Genomic DNA, 16,105 nt, shown 5'->3' on the forward strand with positions numbered 1-16,105 from the left:
TGATTTAGAATAGACTATTTCAGTTGGAAGGGACCTACAATGATTATCTAGTCCAACTACCTGACCAATTCAGGGCTGATGAAAAGTTAAAGCATGTTGTTAAGGGCGTTGTCCAAATGCCTCTTAAACACTGACAGGCTTGGGGCATTGACCACCTCTCTAGGAAGCCTGTTCCAGTGTCTGACCACCCTCTCAAGTAAAGAAATGCTTCCTAATGTCCAGTATAAACCTCCCCTGGTGAAGCTTTGAACCATTCCCACACGTCCTATCGCAGGATACCAGGGAGAAGAGCTCAGCACCTCCCTCTCCACTTTCCTTCCTCAGGAGGCTGTAGAGAGCAATGAGGTCTCCCCTCAGCCTCCTTGTCTCCAAATGAGACAAGCCCAAAGTCCTTAGCTGTTCCTCATAGGACATTCCTTCCAGCCCTTTCACCAGCTTTTTTGCCTTCCTCTGGATACATTCAAGGTCCTTCACATCCTTCTTTAAATTGTGGGGCCCAGAACTGCACTCCGTACTCCAGGTGAGGCCACACCAGTGCTGAATACAGCGGGATAATCACCTCTTTTGACCGGCTGGTTATGCTGTGTTTGATGCACCCCAGGATGCGGTTTGCCCTCTTGGCTGCCAGGGCACACTGCTGACATATATTGAGCCTGCTGTTGACTAGCACCCCCAGACATCCCTTTCTGCAGGGCTGCTCTCCAGCCACCCCTCTCCCAGTTTATACTTATGCCTGGTGTTATTCCGTCCTAGGTGCAGAATCTGGCATTGTGACTTGTTAAATTTCATCCCATCAATCATAGCCCAATGCTCCAATCTATCTAGATCCCTCTGCAAGGCTGCTTGTCCCTCAGGAGAGTCAACAGCACCTCCCACTTCAGTAGCATCAGCAAACTTGTTAATGGTGCATTCAGCTGCTGCATCCAAATCATTGATAAATATATTGAACAGGACTGGGCCTAGAATTGGACCCTGAGGAACACCCCTGGTGACTGGTTGCCAGCCAGATGTAGCCCCATTCACTACAACCCTTTGGGCTCTGCTCTTCAGCCAATTCTTTAGCCAATGCACTGTGAACCTGCTCATCCCACAGCTGGGCAACTTGTCCAGAAGGATGCTGTGAGGGACAGTATCAAAAGCCTTACTAAAATCCAGAAAAACGGCATCCACTGCCTTCCCTTCATCCACTAGCGGGGTAACCTTATCATAAAAGGATATCAGATTAGTTAAACAGGACTTTCCCTTTGTGAACCCATGTTGACTGTGTCTGATGATTGCATTATTCTTTAAATGCCTTTCAGTAGTACCCAGTATAGTCTAACCTCAGTTCCTGGAAAAATTATGGAGAAGATTAACAGGTCTGTAGCTCCCTTGGTCTTCCCTTATGCCCTTTTTGTAAATTGGAATAATATCTGCTAGCTTCCAGTCAGCAGGGACCTCCCCAGATTCCCAAGACCTTTGGTAGATGATCGAGATGGGTCCTGCCATAATATCTGCTGGCTCCTTCAGTACTGTGGGATGAATCCCATCAGGCCTCACGGACTTGTGAACATTCAGCTGATACAACTGGTCCCTTACAATTTCAGTGTCCACAAATGGAAAGTCGCTGTTCCCATACTCGTGGTCCTCCAACTGAGGGAACCGGGCAGCCCAAGGTTGATCAGTATTATGAAAGACTGAGGCAAAAAAAGCATTGAATATCTCCTCTTTTTCTTCATCTCTGTTAGTCAGATGACCACCTTCAACAAGTATCAGTCCAATGTTTTCTTTATACCTCCTCTTAATATTAACATAATTTTAAAAGCCCTTGTTATCTAAAACAACACTGGCCAGTTTCAACTCTGACTGAGCTTTGGCCTTTTGTGTCTTCTCCCTGCATATACAAACCACAGCTCTGTAATCTTTCTGCGAAGCCTGACCTTGCTTCCAGAGCTCATACAATTTCTTCTTCCTCTGGAGTTCCAAGAGGAGTTCCCTGTTCAGCCAAGCTGGTCTTGTGCCCCTCTTGCTTGACTTACAACACAGTGGAATTGCCTGCTCCTGTGCTTCTGAAAGGTGGTTCTTAGAAACTGACCAGCACTCATGGACAATGGAGTGTAATTGTTCTTCAGAGCTGAATACTCTCCAAAAGTGTTCAACTATTATCCTATAAATTGGAATTAGCTGATTTTTTTTTGTTCTGTGTTAATCAATACTACTTGCTTTCCTTTTAGATCAGTGTATTGTTACTCGGACGTACCTCTTTCTTCATAAATTTTGGTTCTTCAGTGCTGCCTATTACTTTGGGAACTGGGCATTCATTGCAGTAAGTACTTTGATTATAGAGATCACTGATTCAAGTTGGATAACAGTAGTTGTCAGTGAATCTTTTGCATCACCACACTGCCATTCAGTTTTATGTATATTGCTTTTGTATGCCCCTTACTTGAATAATACTAATTTTTACTACTTATTTTAAATTTGCAGGTCTTTTTAATTGGATTAATTGTTTCATGCTGCAAAGGCAAGAAATCAGTCATTGAAGGTGAAGTGGATGAAGATGATTCAGACATGAGTGATGATGAACTGTCTGTTTATTACCGTTGATAGCCTTTTGTCTTCAAGATGGAAAAATGTAATTTAAAGTTACGTTGAAAGTCATACCCATGTGGAATTGGTATCCAAATAAGCATCCTTGCACCTGTAAAAATAGAGGAAATAAGTGTACTCACTTAAAGGGGTAAAAAAACTGAATATCACTTTTTGAGTGTCACTGTAATATCAGAACAAATATTGAAGCTGGGTTTGAATAATATATAAAAAATATTGTTTTATGATTAAATGTATATGTAACTTTCTGATGTATAATTGAACTATTTTCACTTTCATAATTCCTGATGGTTTTCTGTTAACTTAGGTTTTCTTAAATACTTTCATGCCTAACTTACAGGATTTTTTTTTTATTCAAGCTCATAAATAAAACTAGCGAAAATCCTGCAAAACAGCTGGTGTTAACATTGCTAGAAAGATTTGGATGAGGTTTACACTTTCAGAAGGATATGACTTAACTTTTGCATAAGTTCTGCTGGGATTCCCATATAAAACTATAGCTAACAAGAAACTGTCCTTAAAGTATGCCAAAACCAGCTACTTAAGTGGTGAGTTCCCAGTCTGTGAAGAATAAGTCATTTTCATAGTGTTAGCCCCACTGAGTTACCATGGGAATCCTCAGGTAACTATGAGGTGGCTTTTGCTCTATCAAAGGAAATCATTAGTGTAAATGACAATATTCAGCATTGTTGCAGTGTTTTAGTACAGTTCAGTTCTGAAACTGCCAGGTGCCTGACTTAGTAATAACCAATGGAATAATTAAGATGTGATTAATTTTTTTATTTTCTTTAATGCAAATTGTGTTGTTTGAAGTTTTCTTTCAGTACTTAATGTAAATGTTGTCAACTTGTTTACAAGCCAATATATTTATATAAACACAGTTCATAAATATTTTTGTCATTCATGTTGTCTTTGTAATGTTATTTTAGCTATATAGTTACTGAGCTATATTTCTAAAGCTGAAAAAATCTTCAGATATCATTTTACAGACTCTGAAAGAGAAAATGTTTACAGGTTTTTAAACTTCCAATGCTATGTGAGGGAAACTATAGTCCATGCAAGCATGTGGAAATGGAACTTCCTGATCCAATGGTTTTTCCTGTCTAAATAGTCTATATGTAGAAATACAATGATCTGCCTTTGAATTGGTGGCTTTGTCTCTTTAACTGGAGGATTCAGTAAGTACCACTTTTTTAATCCAGGTGTTAACCAGATTTACAACCAGCCCATTGGTAGTTGCAGCTAACAAGAAGCAGGCTTCTGTATGAGAGTTTGGAAGTTGTTTCAGACATTCGCTGTCACCCTCTGTCATACAAGCAGTAAATAACTGTCAGCATTTATAATCGGAATTATTGTTTACCTGCCGCATCCTCACTAAAGTTTCTCAGGAGTTCAGTGACCCATTTGACTGACAAGGTTTTAAAAGATTTTGTATGCATTAATGTAATTGTAATGAATATGCACTCAAGAATTCATTTCTAATCAACACTTGTGATGGAAACTTGATGTTAACTGTACTGTGCCTTTAAAGTGAGCTAGAGGTGGTTTTGGAAGCTGTTGTGTGATTGAACTCACCAACTGGATTTCTACATCCAGTATCACCCAGTGAAAAAAAAATAGTACTGAAATTTAAGATAGCCCTGGCTTAAAATACTTGGCTTTGATCAATACTTGCAGGAACTTTAAGAAACAGAACTTCCAGTATATTGTTTCCTAGATGTCTCTTGTGCTGTCTTTGATAAAATACTTGCAAGTAAAACAGTGAATTACTTTTCTTCCACAAAGTTATCCCTGCTGTGGCAGCACTTGTAGTATGATTGAAATAGTTCATTCGTTTAGCTGTTAGCTATGAAATAGTAGTCCAGAGTTTTCTGCAGGTTTGGGGGTAAATTTGAACTTTCCAGTTATGTTATACAGTATTCTAGCTTGTAAGTGAACATCTGACATCTTCAACTGAGTCTTCAGAGATCTCAATTTTCTGGATTAAAGTCACTTAAAGCATCAGAATTGTTTCACTGCTTTGATTATATGAATTATATTCCAAATCTATCTCTGTAGCGTGAGCTTTCAAAACTTTTGAATAGGTGTAGTACTATTGTCAGACCTGGCTTAAGTTAAGATTTTTTTTTTCTTGTTGTTGTACTTTTCTAGTCAGCTTCTACTCTGTTGGAGGCCTGTGAACATTTAGAAACTAGTTGAGCCTTCAATCTTGCTGACACATCAAGCATAAACCGTGGTCACCAGGAACATGTTTAATAGAATTCAGCAGCAACACATGCCAAATGGAACCTTATCTTGCTGCTTGTTCTGTAGTGATTGGTGGTTTATCTAGAGTTACAAATCATGAACACAATAAAGCCTGTAATAGTCTGTTTTATTTCTTAGCTGAAAGCTGGTGGTATGCAGCAGATTTCCTGCTGATTGTCAGAAATGAGTGAAAAGCCTTTCCTAGTAAAGAGTGCAAAGAAACATCTGCTACTCTTTTTGTATTTTCTCTTTTGACTTCAGGAAAAGATTTCAGGGTGGACTTGAGATTTTTGCACTGAAAACCGTAATGTACGTAGAGTGTATGTGTACCAGAGTTATGGCACATAGAACAGTAATTTCATGCTCAGATAATGTGACAATTTAAGCTAAAGAACTAATGAACCCTTTCAGTGCTCATGTTTTGCTTCTGGATAATCAGCGTAGGCATAACTCTTCAGGTGATGTCTTCTACTGCTTAAAAATTGTATTTCTTGGGCTCACAGCTGGTTTGTTATTTGACTTTCTCACACAAGTTCCTGAATTGGACAGTGGCCTACAACTGCATTTTGAAAAACATTACCCCCTTGTAGAAACTATTATGTGGTTTATCCTAAAATACTGGTAACTACTGGAGTGCATAGCAGAGTTACACTTGAAGTGTTTAAGAAAACTGATTAAGTATAGAAGGTAACTTGTTTCCACGTAAGTAGATACTCAACCCATTATGAAAGCACTGAAACAGTTCTGGGTATGGATAGGGAAATAAAGCACTACGTGTGAGATTAAGCAAAGCAAAAAGATTCATCCCTTTCTAAAATCATCTAAAATAATTCGAAATACACAAGCTGTAACATTTTTCAGGCTCTTAGGTTGAAGATTATAGTTCATAATGATAATACATCTTACATTAATGTAGATCTGTTCTCTTGCAACCTTCTGCAAAGTCAGCTTTCTTGCAGATAAAGCAAAGAAATGGAACAATCACTATTTTTTCCTGTAAATGTGTGTTTTGACTATACTCAAAAGAAATAAAGGCCTTGTTTTGATTGTGGTAAGATATCATCATTTTCTGTTAATAGTCTAAATTTTAAAACAAATTCTGCTTATAAATTAAGACACTTGCCAATTCTGGATAATTAGATGAATTGGAAATTCTAGTGTTCTTGACTAGCTTTAGCGAGATGTGGTTGTTACAGAAATTATCTGGAAGTTGGACTAATTTTAACATCTTCCTATTCAGAGAGATTACATGAATGATAGCACTTCAATCAAATCCATAGCTATAAAGAAGATTATTTCTTTGAAATAAACAGATAATTTAACAAAACCATATTTATAGCTTTCTTCCAGATTCACCCCTAGGAAAAGAGTGATATATTTAGGGGGTCAGACAGAAGAATTTTGGTTTCTGGAAGGCTGATCTTAGAGGTAAGCCACGCAGATCCAGTAAGTTTGCTGATCCTCCTGTTTTCACCCAGAAGGATGTGTGGGGCCTTCCCTTATAACAGCTGATTAATGCTGAGTCTTAATTTTGCTTGTTATAAACATATCTGCTTTTTTTGCCAGACAAAACATGCAGGTTGCCTGTAAAACATACAACTTAATTTTTTTGAGGAATATTGAAGAATGATGTCAAAATCCTTATTATGAGAATCCAAATATCTTGCATAAAGGTAGAGGCTGTGAGAACACTCAAAGCAACTGTGAAGCTGAACATGTGCATAGCTCCTGCTGAAATTCAAGTCTAGATATGGTGCTTTTCACCAGAATGTATTGAACTTCCTGTGAGGAAGTAAAATATAGATTGATTTAATAGCAACTGTGCTTCTGCTAAGTGGCTTAGACATAAATCATGATGTTACTGTGAGCTATATAGAATTTGAAAATTCTCCCGCATGTAATAAGTGTATCACTTCAACTGAGAGTACTTCAGAGTCAGGACAGCAAGGACTTTTATTAATGTGAATGTCTATGATATTTTTCCTCTCCCTCAACTTGCAGCTTATGAACTTATTACTGTATTAAGCACTTGAAGGAATGTCCTAGGACTGAAATGTTTAATTCTGACAGTTTATGTATAATTTAAAGGTATCACTTAGGTCCTAAATTCTCTGAGTTGTACTTGTTCTTCTCTAAACTTCTAAATTACAACAGTGCAAATTGGAATCCTTACTGCCTGATGACTTTACGTCCTTTCTAAATAGCAATGTTCAAGATGCTGATGGCAGGTGTATCTGATTTGCATGGAATATTCTTTTGGAATGGGCCAGTGAAGAAAATTTCAATTTATTGTAAAGAACAGTGGTTTTTTATGTTTTGAGGTGCGTAGTCCTGAATGTAGAACAGCATCTTGTTTGAACCTGAAAATTAAGTTTTTAATGGTGGACATATTTCTAGTGCATGGAGGGAAAAAAAAAATCACAATTATAAAACATGAACTCCAGAGGAATCTTCATTTTCCCAACTATGAAGCACTTTATTTTTTTTTTCAGAAATTGATCTCAAAGAAATAATGATAGTTTTATTAATATCCTTGACTAGAAAAATATGCCTTTTAAGTTGTGCAGACAGTGATAACAGGATTATTTTATAGGGTGAGATTTTCAAAAATGAGGTGTGCAGCTCCTACTGAAAACCTCTGGGAGTTCAGATCCTGGGTGACTTGGAATATGCTGCTTTGTGCTTGAAGTAATTAGGGAAAATACAAAACAAACAGTTTTCTTTCCTAGTTCATGAAGGAATTAAAAAAAAAATCATTTTAATGAATGGAGTTGAACACAGCAGCAGTTTTTCTGTATTTCAAAATACATTCCTGAAAAATTTATGCTTTACTAACACAATCATCATAGAACAGTTTTCAGGCTTAAACTAGTCATGTCCCCAATTCTGATAGGGAGCAAAAGGGTACTGTCAGAAGCTGGATTGCATCTTTCCTGAACTAGCTTTGAGCATAGCGTTAGGAGACCTAATGACAGAATTTTTATTGTAGATAGTATTTTTAATATGTGACTCCTAGCCCTGTGCTATTTAAAGCTTGTCCAAAAGTTACCAGACGATATGCTGGAAGATGCTGACTTCTCTAGGAAAAGAGCATGTTTGAAGCAGCAATCTGGTGTCTGAAAGTTAGGCGAGAGTGAAGCAGCATCTAACTCTGTGGGGAAAGAATGCTGCAGGATGGTGTATGCAAAACTGGAGTGCTAAGAAAGGGGCTTGCTGGTTACAGATGCACAGGACCTAAACCTGGTGTTTAGGTTCCGAAGTTTTGGTCTATAAAGAGGCTTTCATTGCTGACAGGGAATTTTTAGATTTTTAGACCTGGCATTTGAATTCTTTTGCATTCATAGCAAAGGTTGGTTAAAAGATGGGGACAGAATTTAGTCTGAGCAAATCCTATCTAAATCCTGAGCCATCTAATTTTAAAAAAACTAATCCCAGGTATTTTTAAAAACTGCTAATGCATGATTTGGGCTACCAGGCTTCCTAGATATCTGTAATTAAGGTCTCTTGTATATTCAGAGATATCCTTCTCTGCAGATGTGCCTAATATCTGACTTGTACTGTTTGAAACAACACAGCTGGGACTACCCACTTCATGCAGACAACCAGCTGGCTCCAGTACCTGCCCAGTACTGGTAGGTCATGACACTATCCTCAATTTAAATAGAACAAACTTTTTGTTTTCATACCTGGAAAGGAATCCTCATGACCATGCATTGAGAGAGCGCTCAATATCCCTGCTGTTAAACTTTTGATGTATTGCAGGCTTTTAAACATCTGTTGACATCAAAGAGAGAAAAGCAGAAGAACCAGCTTCTATAGCCAATTGCTTTGCAGTGTGTCCTCAAGCCAAGAGTGGTGGTGGTGTAGAGGGTGGTGCGCCTGCCTGGCAGCAAATTATAATTTTTGTGGCCTTGCAGGTATTCCAAGGGTGGCTAGTTCTGTCCTACAGGCTTCAGAAAAGCTGCGTTGTAACATAAATAAGCAAAAGGCACTCATTCATTCCCTCATCCTGCCATGTTGCCCTACTGAACAACGGATTTATCATGCTGTGGAACCAGTGCTACCCATGTGATGTGTGAGGAACCAGCATTGATGTGCAAGACTTGCTGAGCAGACAAATGGTGCCAGCTCAAAGTGGTAACAGTAGAAATCTGCATCCCACCAACAGGGATGCTGCCTCTTTTCAAAGATGAAGCACATCTACTTTTGCTTTAGAAGAAGCTTGAGATCAGCATCCTGATAAGCTGGCACCCTCCTACAGCGAAGCGAGAAGCTGTTTTAATGCCTTTCAACAGTTTCCACAGATTTCCGGTGCAACTGCAGAAGTCATGTGAGGATGGTTCTGTCTCATCCTCTTAGCTATGTGTGAACAGTCCTTGTTTTGACAGGCTTGCTGGATGTGTCTTCACGGTTCCCAGTAAGGCTCCCAGGTCCCCTGCCAAAGACACAGTGATAAGTACGTCATTCAGACTTGGCATATCTACGATTGGGCTGGATGAGTAATGTGGAGAAGGGCTGCTCTTCGCATACGTGAATTTCTGTCTTAAGGAATGTACTCTAAATAGAAATGTTTCCATATTAGTGTCCTGTTTTAGGCTAGTGCCTGAACAGATCTTTGTAGCAGCAGCTCTGAGTTGTCTGATATGATGGGGATGTTTTGAACTGAAGAGCTCATCTCATAAAAATACTAGCATATCAGTCCTGATAGTGTTACTTTTAATCTTACTCCATCTGTTTCTGAAGGGCCTTATGTAGATTTACCTATTCATCGTACATTAAACATAGGACTTAACTCATTATTCTCCAAAGACAACTTCTTAGGCTTAGTGATTTTTGCCTCTGTTTTTCAACTTATTTTTTAAAATGCTTCTTCAGGATTGTCATCCAGTCCTGTGGGCAAATGATCTCCGGGTGGTTTGAGGAATCCACTCATTTTGCTACAATAATGTTGCAAAATTTATCCTCAAGTAGTGTGGGAGTTGCATTTAAGTAATCTGGTTGCTTAGCTGAGTTCTAAGTCACGATTCTCTCATGGACAAAAAGAAACTACATGTTCTCGCTGTACCTAGTGCCCTGTTGTTGCTCTGACATGGGTATGTTGTTTGGATTCTTCCCAAAACTGGTATCAGTGATTCTTCTGCAAATCCTCAGCTCTTTAACTGCGAAGATTATGCTGCTAGTTGGCAGATGTACCTTTTTTATTTCCCTTACATTTTTTCACAGCTCATACAGCATCATTATTTTTTTGAAATATGCCAGTGCTCCCAAATCTGTAATGCTCCTGTGTGAGCAATTGCAGTTATAAAACTTTACATATTGGACTTGATTATTAAATTGCATGCTGGATGAGAGCTATTCTCCATACTCTAATGGATTCAGCTAGCTGCTCTTGTTCCTGCTAATTCTGAAGAGGATTCTGCTATGTAGTCACCTACAGTGACTGTCATCAATAATAATAAGAAAAAAAAAAAAAACTATCCAATATGCTCCAGTGGGGAGTTTGGCAGAGTATTTCTGAAGTTGCCCATCCCCAGCAAGCCACATCCAGTTTTTAACTATCCTTAAAGCTCTTCTAGTTGTTTATTCACTGTTGTGTTAGTCTCTTTCAAGAGCTAGTAATGAGTCATATTGTTTGCATCTTATATGTTCATATGATTATTTCTTAGTTATGAAAAATGTTTTTCTACAGCGATGATGCAAATTTGATATGAAAAAGTTCTTAGGTGGAAACTGTTGCCCCAAAGTAAAATGATTGTTATGGCTCATCTTACCCCAGAGACAGGAATGTTAAGTGTAATTGACATAATGTGGACACTTTTATAACATTTTATTAATGTATAGTATGATGTAACATATAAAGTTTAGTGTAAATTATTTTGTATTTAAGCATACTTTGAGTTATCAGAAGTGAAAGTTATCAAAAATGGAGTTCTCACTCTTGAATCAGATATATTTTTTTTTTAGCCAGAGAAATACAAAAATTTACATCTATGAAAGTGAAACAGTGCTTATTTAAATTATGAGCAGTCATGTTGTCCATTAGGTAGGGAAGGAATAGGAAGAGGATGAAGCTGAGTCATGCTGAACTGCTTTAACAGCTTGCTGCTGAAAGAGACAACTTTTGCTCCCTTTTACTGCCGTGCTCTGTGTATTCCTGCTGCATCTAGTGCTTACCTAGTCTGTTTCTGAAGTGATTCAATCTGCTACTGTAATAGCAAAAGTAAACAGACTAGGAGGTGCAAAGGAGGGAGAAGGACTGCATGACTGGGGTAGGGGGAGTGAGCTGGGGAAGGATCATGACTGCCCTTCTCAGGACACCCGGCAAGTTGCTCATAGGATCACATCGGAAGTCTCTGGAAGATTATCCATCCTTGGAAGACTCCAGAAAGCTGTCTGTAAGAACTAATATGCTCTACCACGTGAGGAAGGAGGTCCCTGTCAGTGCTGTAAACTCAGATATGAAGGTGAATATGATGCTCTCTTAGCCACTCTGGAAGACACTTCTCACAGAGAGGGAAACCTCTCTGATTAACCTTAGGCTGCTGTGAAGCTGTGTCCTAGGGAAGTCTGGTCACCAAGGGCTCCTTCTGTTCTCATCTCTTCCCTTTTTCTACCTCTGGCTATTATCATGCCCTAATCTTATTTAATCTTGACTTCTGAACTGGCAGTATGTAGTGTCTCTTTTTTTTAATAATAAAAAAAATATTTTGGAGTGTTTTACTGTGATATGACTTGAATTAAATGTGCTCTAAATGGCAAGTTGGTAATGAGACACTTTTCACACAGAAGTGCAGGAGATCTCTGGTATGCCTTAGCAATGCCTAGCTGCCTTGCATGTGGCCAGATTATCCAAAGGGCAACAGACTTGCATGGACTAGGGAACAGCTGTCATCTGCAGGGAGAGAAGCCAAGCTTTTTTGACAGGTTGCCACAAAAGAGTTCTTGGACTGTGCTGAGGCATTGCAGTGCACACTTGCTCCTTGAGGGTCCATGAGGAGTTGATCAGACAGAGATGAGCTGGCTTGTCATCACCTGCCTGTTCCTTAGCAAGTAAGTGCATTTGCGCTGTTTGAGCAGGTGAGCTTACAGCTGGCTATGGAGTAAGCTGGGCTGAATTTCATGCCCCAAGGAGGAGCCCGGAATCATCTTTAAGACAAATGTGAAAGGGAAGGGCTTTAATTACAGTAAAAGGTAATCCTATAAACATCAGTAAGGAAACAGGGAAGGACTTCTCTGACTCAGGGTGGGTCTCAAGATGCATTGCTAAGACCATCAGAGGATTTACTATGTTTTTATTGTGTCAGTCTTCACTGAAAGGGTCACATGGCTGACTTGTGTTGGCTGGTGGTGAAAGACTTAATCCAGTGATGAGATGGTAAAATGTATCTTTGAATAAAGATGGGACAGATTAAGAGGTTACTTCAGTAAGATACTTTAAGATGGGTTAAGCCTGTTGAACTTTATCCTGAGATAAAACACTCCCCCTACTTCTCCCCCTGCTGTTGCTCCCCCCACCCCCCCCCAAAAAGAAAAGCTGATGAGATGTCAGACCCTTTCAGTTATTTTGGGAATTCAGTGATGATGATGATAATGTGTCAGAACACTGAAAAAAGAGCAAGTCTGGTGTTTCTTTCACTTGGAAGAGCTGAAAGTAGTAGTTGGAAAAATCTAGCCCAGTCAGCTTCCCAGCAAAATAGTTGAATAATTGGTAAGTACCTGGAAGCTTGCCAGCAAATAAGTAATAACTGATAGAGATTTACTGAAATCAATTTTCTACCCTGAGAAAGGTATGGGCATTGTGGGCAGACAAAGTTCTAGCTTTAGAAAGCATTTTGACAGTTCTGATGGCATTCTGATAAGTGATCTCAGGAAACCTGCTAGTGGGTAAATGCAACAGTGATTGGAGAGCTGCACTCAGCAGATGTTAACTGATCATTAATAAACTAGGAAAAATGTGTCAAGTTGGGTATTGCTGTCTGTCCCAGATCCAGTGTTTTAGAATAATAACATTATGCATGGACCTGGATGATGGAATGGAGGGTAGACTTAATAAATTTGCAAATAGTTTAAGTCTGGGGAGGAGTGCAAGCACTGTAAAATAAAAGAATAAAATTTAAAATCCTCTGACAAATGACAGGAATGGGTGATGTGATCAGGCAGAAAGCCACTGTGAAGAACAAGTGGCTACCAGTTCTAATTTAGAGAAGACTCTGGAAATTACTGTGCATTACAAGCTAAACAACTAGAGCTCGTAGCTACTATCTTTTTTAGTTCCTTAACAAATTGATGGGACCATGTAAATGAGTAACTGACTTGCAAGAACTGTGAAATCATGGCTCCACTTAATCTTAAGGCTTGACCTGGAATACGTCCTGCTGCTCTGGGGACTGCATTTCGGAAACATGTAAGCAAATGGAAGAACATTCTTATGAGGGTAACAGGAATGATTAGATGTCAAAATATGACTTACAGGGACAGACTGGATGAACTTCTGGGAGAACAATTCTAATAGTAAGAGCAGCGAAGTACTGGAACTTGTAGTTTAGGAAAGTTATGGCATCTGTCATGAGACCTTTGTCTAGCCTGTTGTTAAGCATATGCTTCAAGGAAAGTGTCTGTCTTCACTGTGTCAGGGACCTGCAAGATCCTGCATTATGCTTCCAAATGTTTAATCTGTTAGCATGACTGCAAGCCTTTCTCTAACCAGCACACATTAGAGCCCATGTCCCTAATTAACATCTGTCTTGTGAAAGCCTCTTGTTGGTAGACAATACTTCTAACCTGCTGTTCAAGATTTTCTGGTAGTCTATCTGTTACTTCCCACAGGTGAGAGTCAGTGAGAAGGAGACTGGAGGTGGAGGTGTGGAGCATATTTTGTAGCATGATGATATTTCCATGTTGATTTAAAGTAATTATAGGTGTTCCAGGTTATGGGTGTTGCAGAGGCTGAAGTCACACTATAGAAAGAAGTGGCTCATCTGAAGTTAATTCCCCATTGTAGTGGTTTATACAACAAGTAACTCATGTTTTTTCAAATATTGTCAAGGAGCAGATAAAGAAAAAATTGCAACTGCTGACTTCATCTGGTATCTCTTTAAGAGGGAAGACCAAGGCTGGATTTCCGCTGCTGGTTACTGCTGAGCAATGAAGATAAATTGGGACAAAAAATAGATATCTGAAAAGCCATAAATCAATTTTAGTGACATAAAATCACTAATGGAAACAGGCTGATCTGGGACAGAATTTCTGAAAGTTAAGCGAATAAAGAAAATCAAAATGTGATAATATGTTGTGCCGAAGTGATATACCTTCCCTCTCCCTCCCCATCCCCCTGTTAAAGAGCACTTGTGTTCCTGTTTTCACATTTGGGCACTGATAATGAACTATTCAGTTAAGGATAGCAAGAAAATGTTATCCATAGGAAAAAGTGCAAAAAAAAAGGCATAGAAAAATGTTGTATAAGAAAATGCAACTGATTTGATGACTTATTCTTGACAGGTTAAACATTTGTCTAGCTGTCTGTGCATGACTTACAAATAAGCCTGCTTATATGTTTCAACCTTTTCTTGGAAATTGAATTGAAGCTATTTTATGATTTTTTTTGACTCCTTGTTGTACCCCTTTGAAAGTCAGATAACGACCTTTCCTAGCTTTTCTGGAATTTATTCTCTTCATGGCCCTGATCTTCATCAGTTCTAATATTATAAGAATAACTAAAGCACACAAGGATAGCTCTGGTGGGTCAGGCCAAACATCTGTCTAGTCCAGGATTGTGAAAGCTCAGGGAAAGAGATAAAAATATGGTAAATGTATAGTGATGCTTTCCAAAATATCTTCTCAATATCCAGTGGTTCATTTGGGTCCTGCATTTTCTCCATTTCCAGCCAAAATTCTTGCCTTGTTTGTCTTTTCACTTTCTTTGCTTTTCCTCTTGTGACTGTCATACGTATGGAAAATCCTTTGTGATTATTACCAAGGAACATCATCTATCTTATTTTGTCCTGGACTTTCTCACTTGACTCTCCTACACTAATGAAATGGGTTCAAATTACTGTGCTGCTTTTTTCAAATTTTAAGCTGCTGAACACCTCATGAGTTCTTGTTCTTTATCTGCTCAAGGATTCTTTTTATCTGTGCTCTTACTACTCTTCTTTAAGAACTGGAAAAATCTCTTTTCCTCCACTATAAGTTTATCCTTGTCTCCCAGCTATCCTAGCTAGCAAATTTGTTTTGAAGACTATATTCTTAAAATCTGTGCTCCTCCTTCTTTGCCTAACTAAAGATGCATTAGCAGTATCATTCCATAATCACTTCTGTACAAGTTTGCCTCTCACCCACCTTTTCAACTAACCTTTTTCCAATTTATGTGAATCACCTGTAGGAAAATCTTCCTCTTCTTGTTTTCTCCAACTTGGAAGAGGTGGTCTACTACTTTCTACTCTAAGATATTGATGAATAATCTGTATTCTGTTGTACTTGTTTCCACAACAGAGGTCTAGGTACTAAATTATCACTATGTTGAGCACTTCAGAATATTTCAATAGGTATTAAAAAAAAAATCCATATTCCTCTCATCTGCCAGGTTTGGTGCTCTAAAGTAGCCCTTACACCATGATGGAGGTCTTGTCTTTTTTGTCTTTCCCCCCCCCCATGCCCTGCACCTCCGCTGGTTTGATATTGGCTTGGACTCAATGCCAGTCCAATGGTATTTGATTGATTTACAGCCTAGGCAGAGAAGTGTTGTTATAACCTCATCTACTGCTTAGACAAGAGTAATAGTAACTGGAGAAAGATATGTGTGGCGATGTGGATTGGGTATGACAGGAGGTGAAGTCCTCACCTGGAAGATTTGGTTTTGGATTTCCCTTTGATCTTATTTAAACCATACCTTTGTCCTCATATACCCTACTTATGTGTTCTGTCTTTCAGGCTGGTGGCAGCCTAAGCCAGAGTTTCAGCCTCTGCTATCTTAAGTTGCTCTACTCTATTAAAATAAATAGTTACTAAAGGAGGGGTTTACACCTGCCTCTTTTGGTGGTGCCCCTGGCCACTTATAGTGAATATCATTCTTTCTAGCGTAGCTGTAGTGGGTTGACCAGGGCCAGCATCTAAGCACCTACCCAGTTGCTCATTTACTCTCCTTGCCCCACCATGATGGGATGGGGGAAAGAATCAGAAGAGCAAAATCAAGAAAACTCATGGCTTGAGATAAAGACATTCTAATAGGTGAAACAAATATGTGCACCCAAGCAAAGCAGAATAAGGAATT

The 16,105-nt window shown here is 38.9% G+C and overlaps 1 protein-coding gene across 5 annotated transcripts in view; it reads left to right on the top strand.

Annotated features, from left to right (window-relative positions):
• LMBRD1 (LMBR1 domain containing 1) overlaps window positions 1-3,493 on the top strand; it is a 92,657-nt gene extending 89,164 nt beyond the window's left edge. For 3 of the 5 annotated variants that reach the window (XM_087776726.1, XM_087776727.1, XM_087776730.1), the window contains 2 exons: window positions 2,214-2,305; window positions 2,467-3,493. In XM_087776726.1, the coding sequence (XP_087632852.1) occupies window positions 2,214-2,305; window positions 2,467-2,586 (212 nt within the window). In that variant the 3' untranslated portion in view covers window positions 2,587-3,493. Of the gene's footprint in view, window positions 1-2,213; window positions 2,306-2,466 lie in introns of those variants that run through there. The other 2 variants (XM_087776729.1, XM_087776728.1) reach the window with 2 other exon arrangements.
• The last annotated feature ends 12,612 nt before the right edge of the window (window positions 3,494-16,105 follow it).

Source organism: Nipponia nippon, unplaced genomic scaffold (assembly GCF_047370975.1).
Source record: "Nipponia nippon isolate SJK-2023a ecotype South Korea unplaced genomic scaffold, ASM4737097v1 scaffold_4, whole genome shotgun sequence".
NCBI classification, from domain to species: domain Eukaryota; kingdom Metazoa; phylum Chordata; class Aves; order Pelecaniformes; family Threskiornithidae; genus Nipponia; species Nipponia nippon.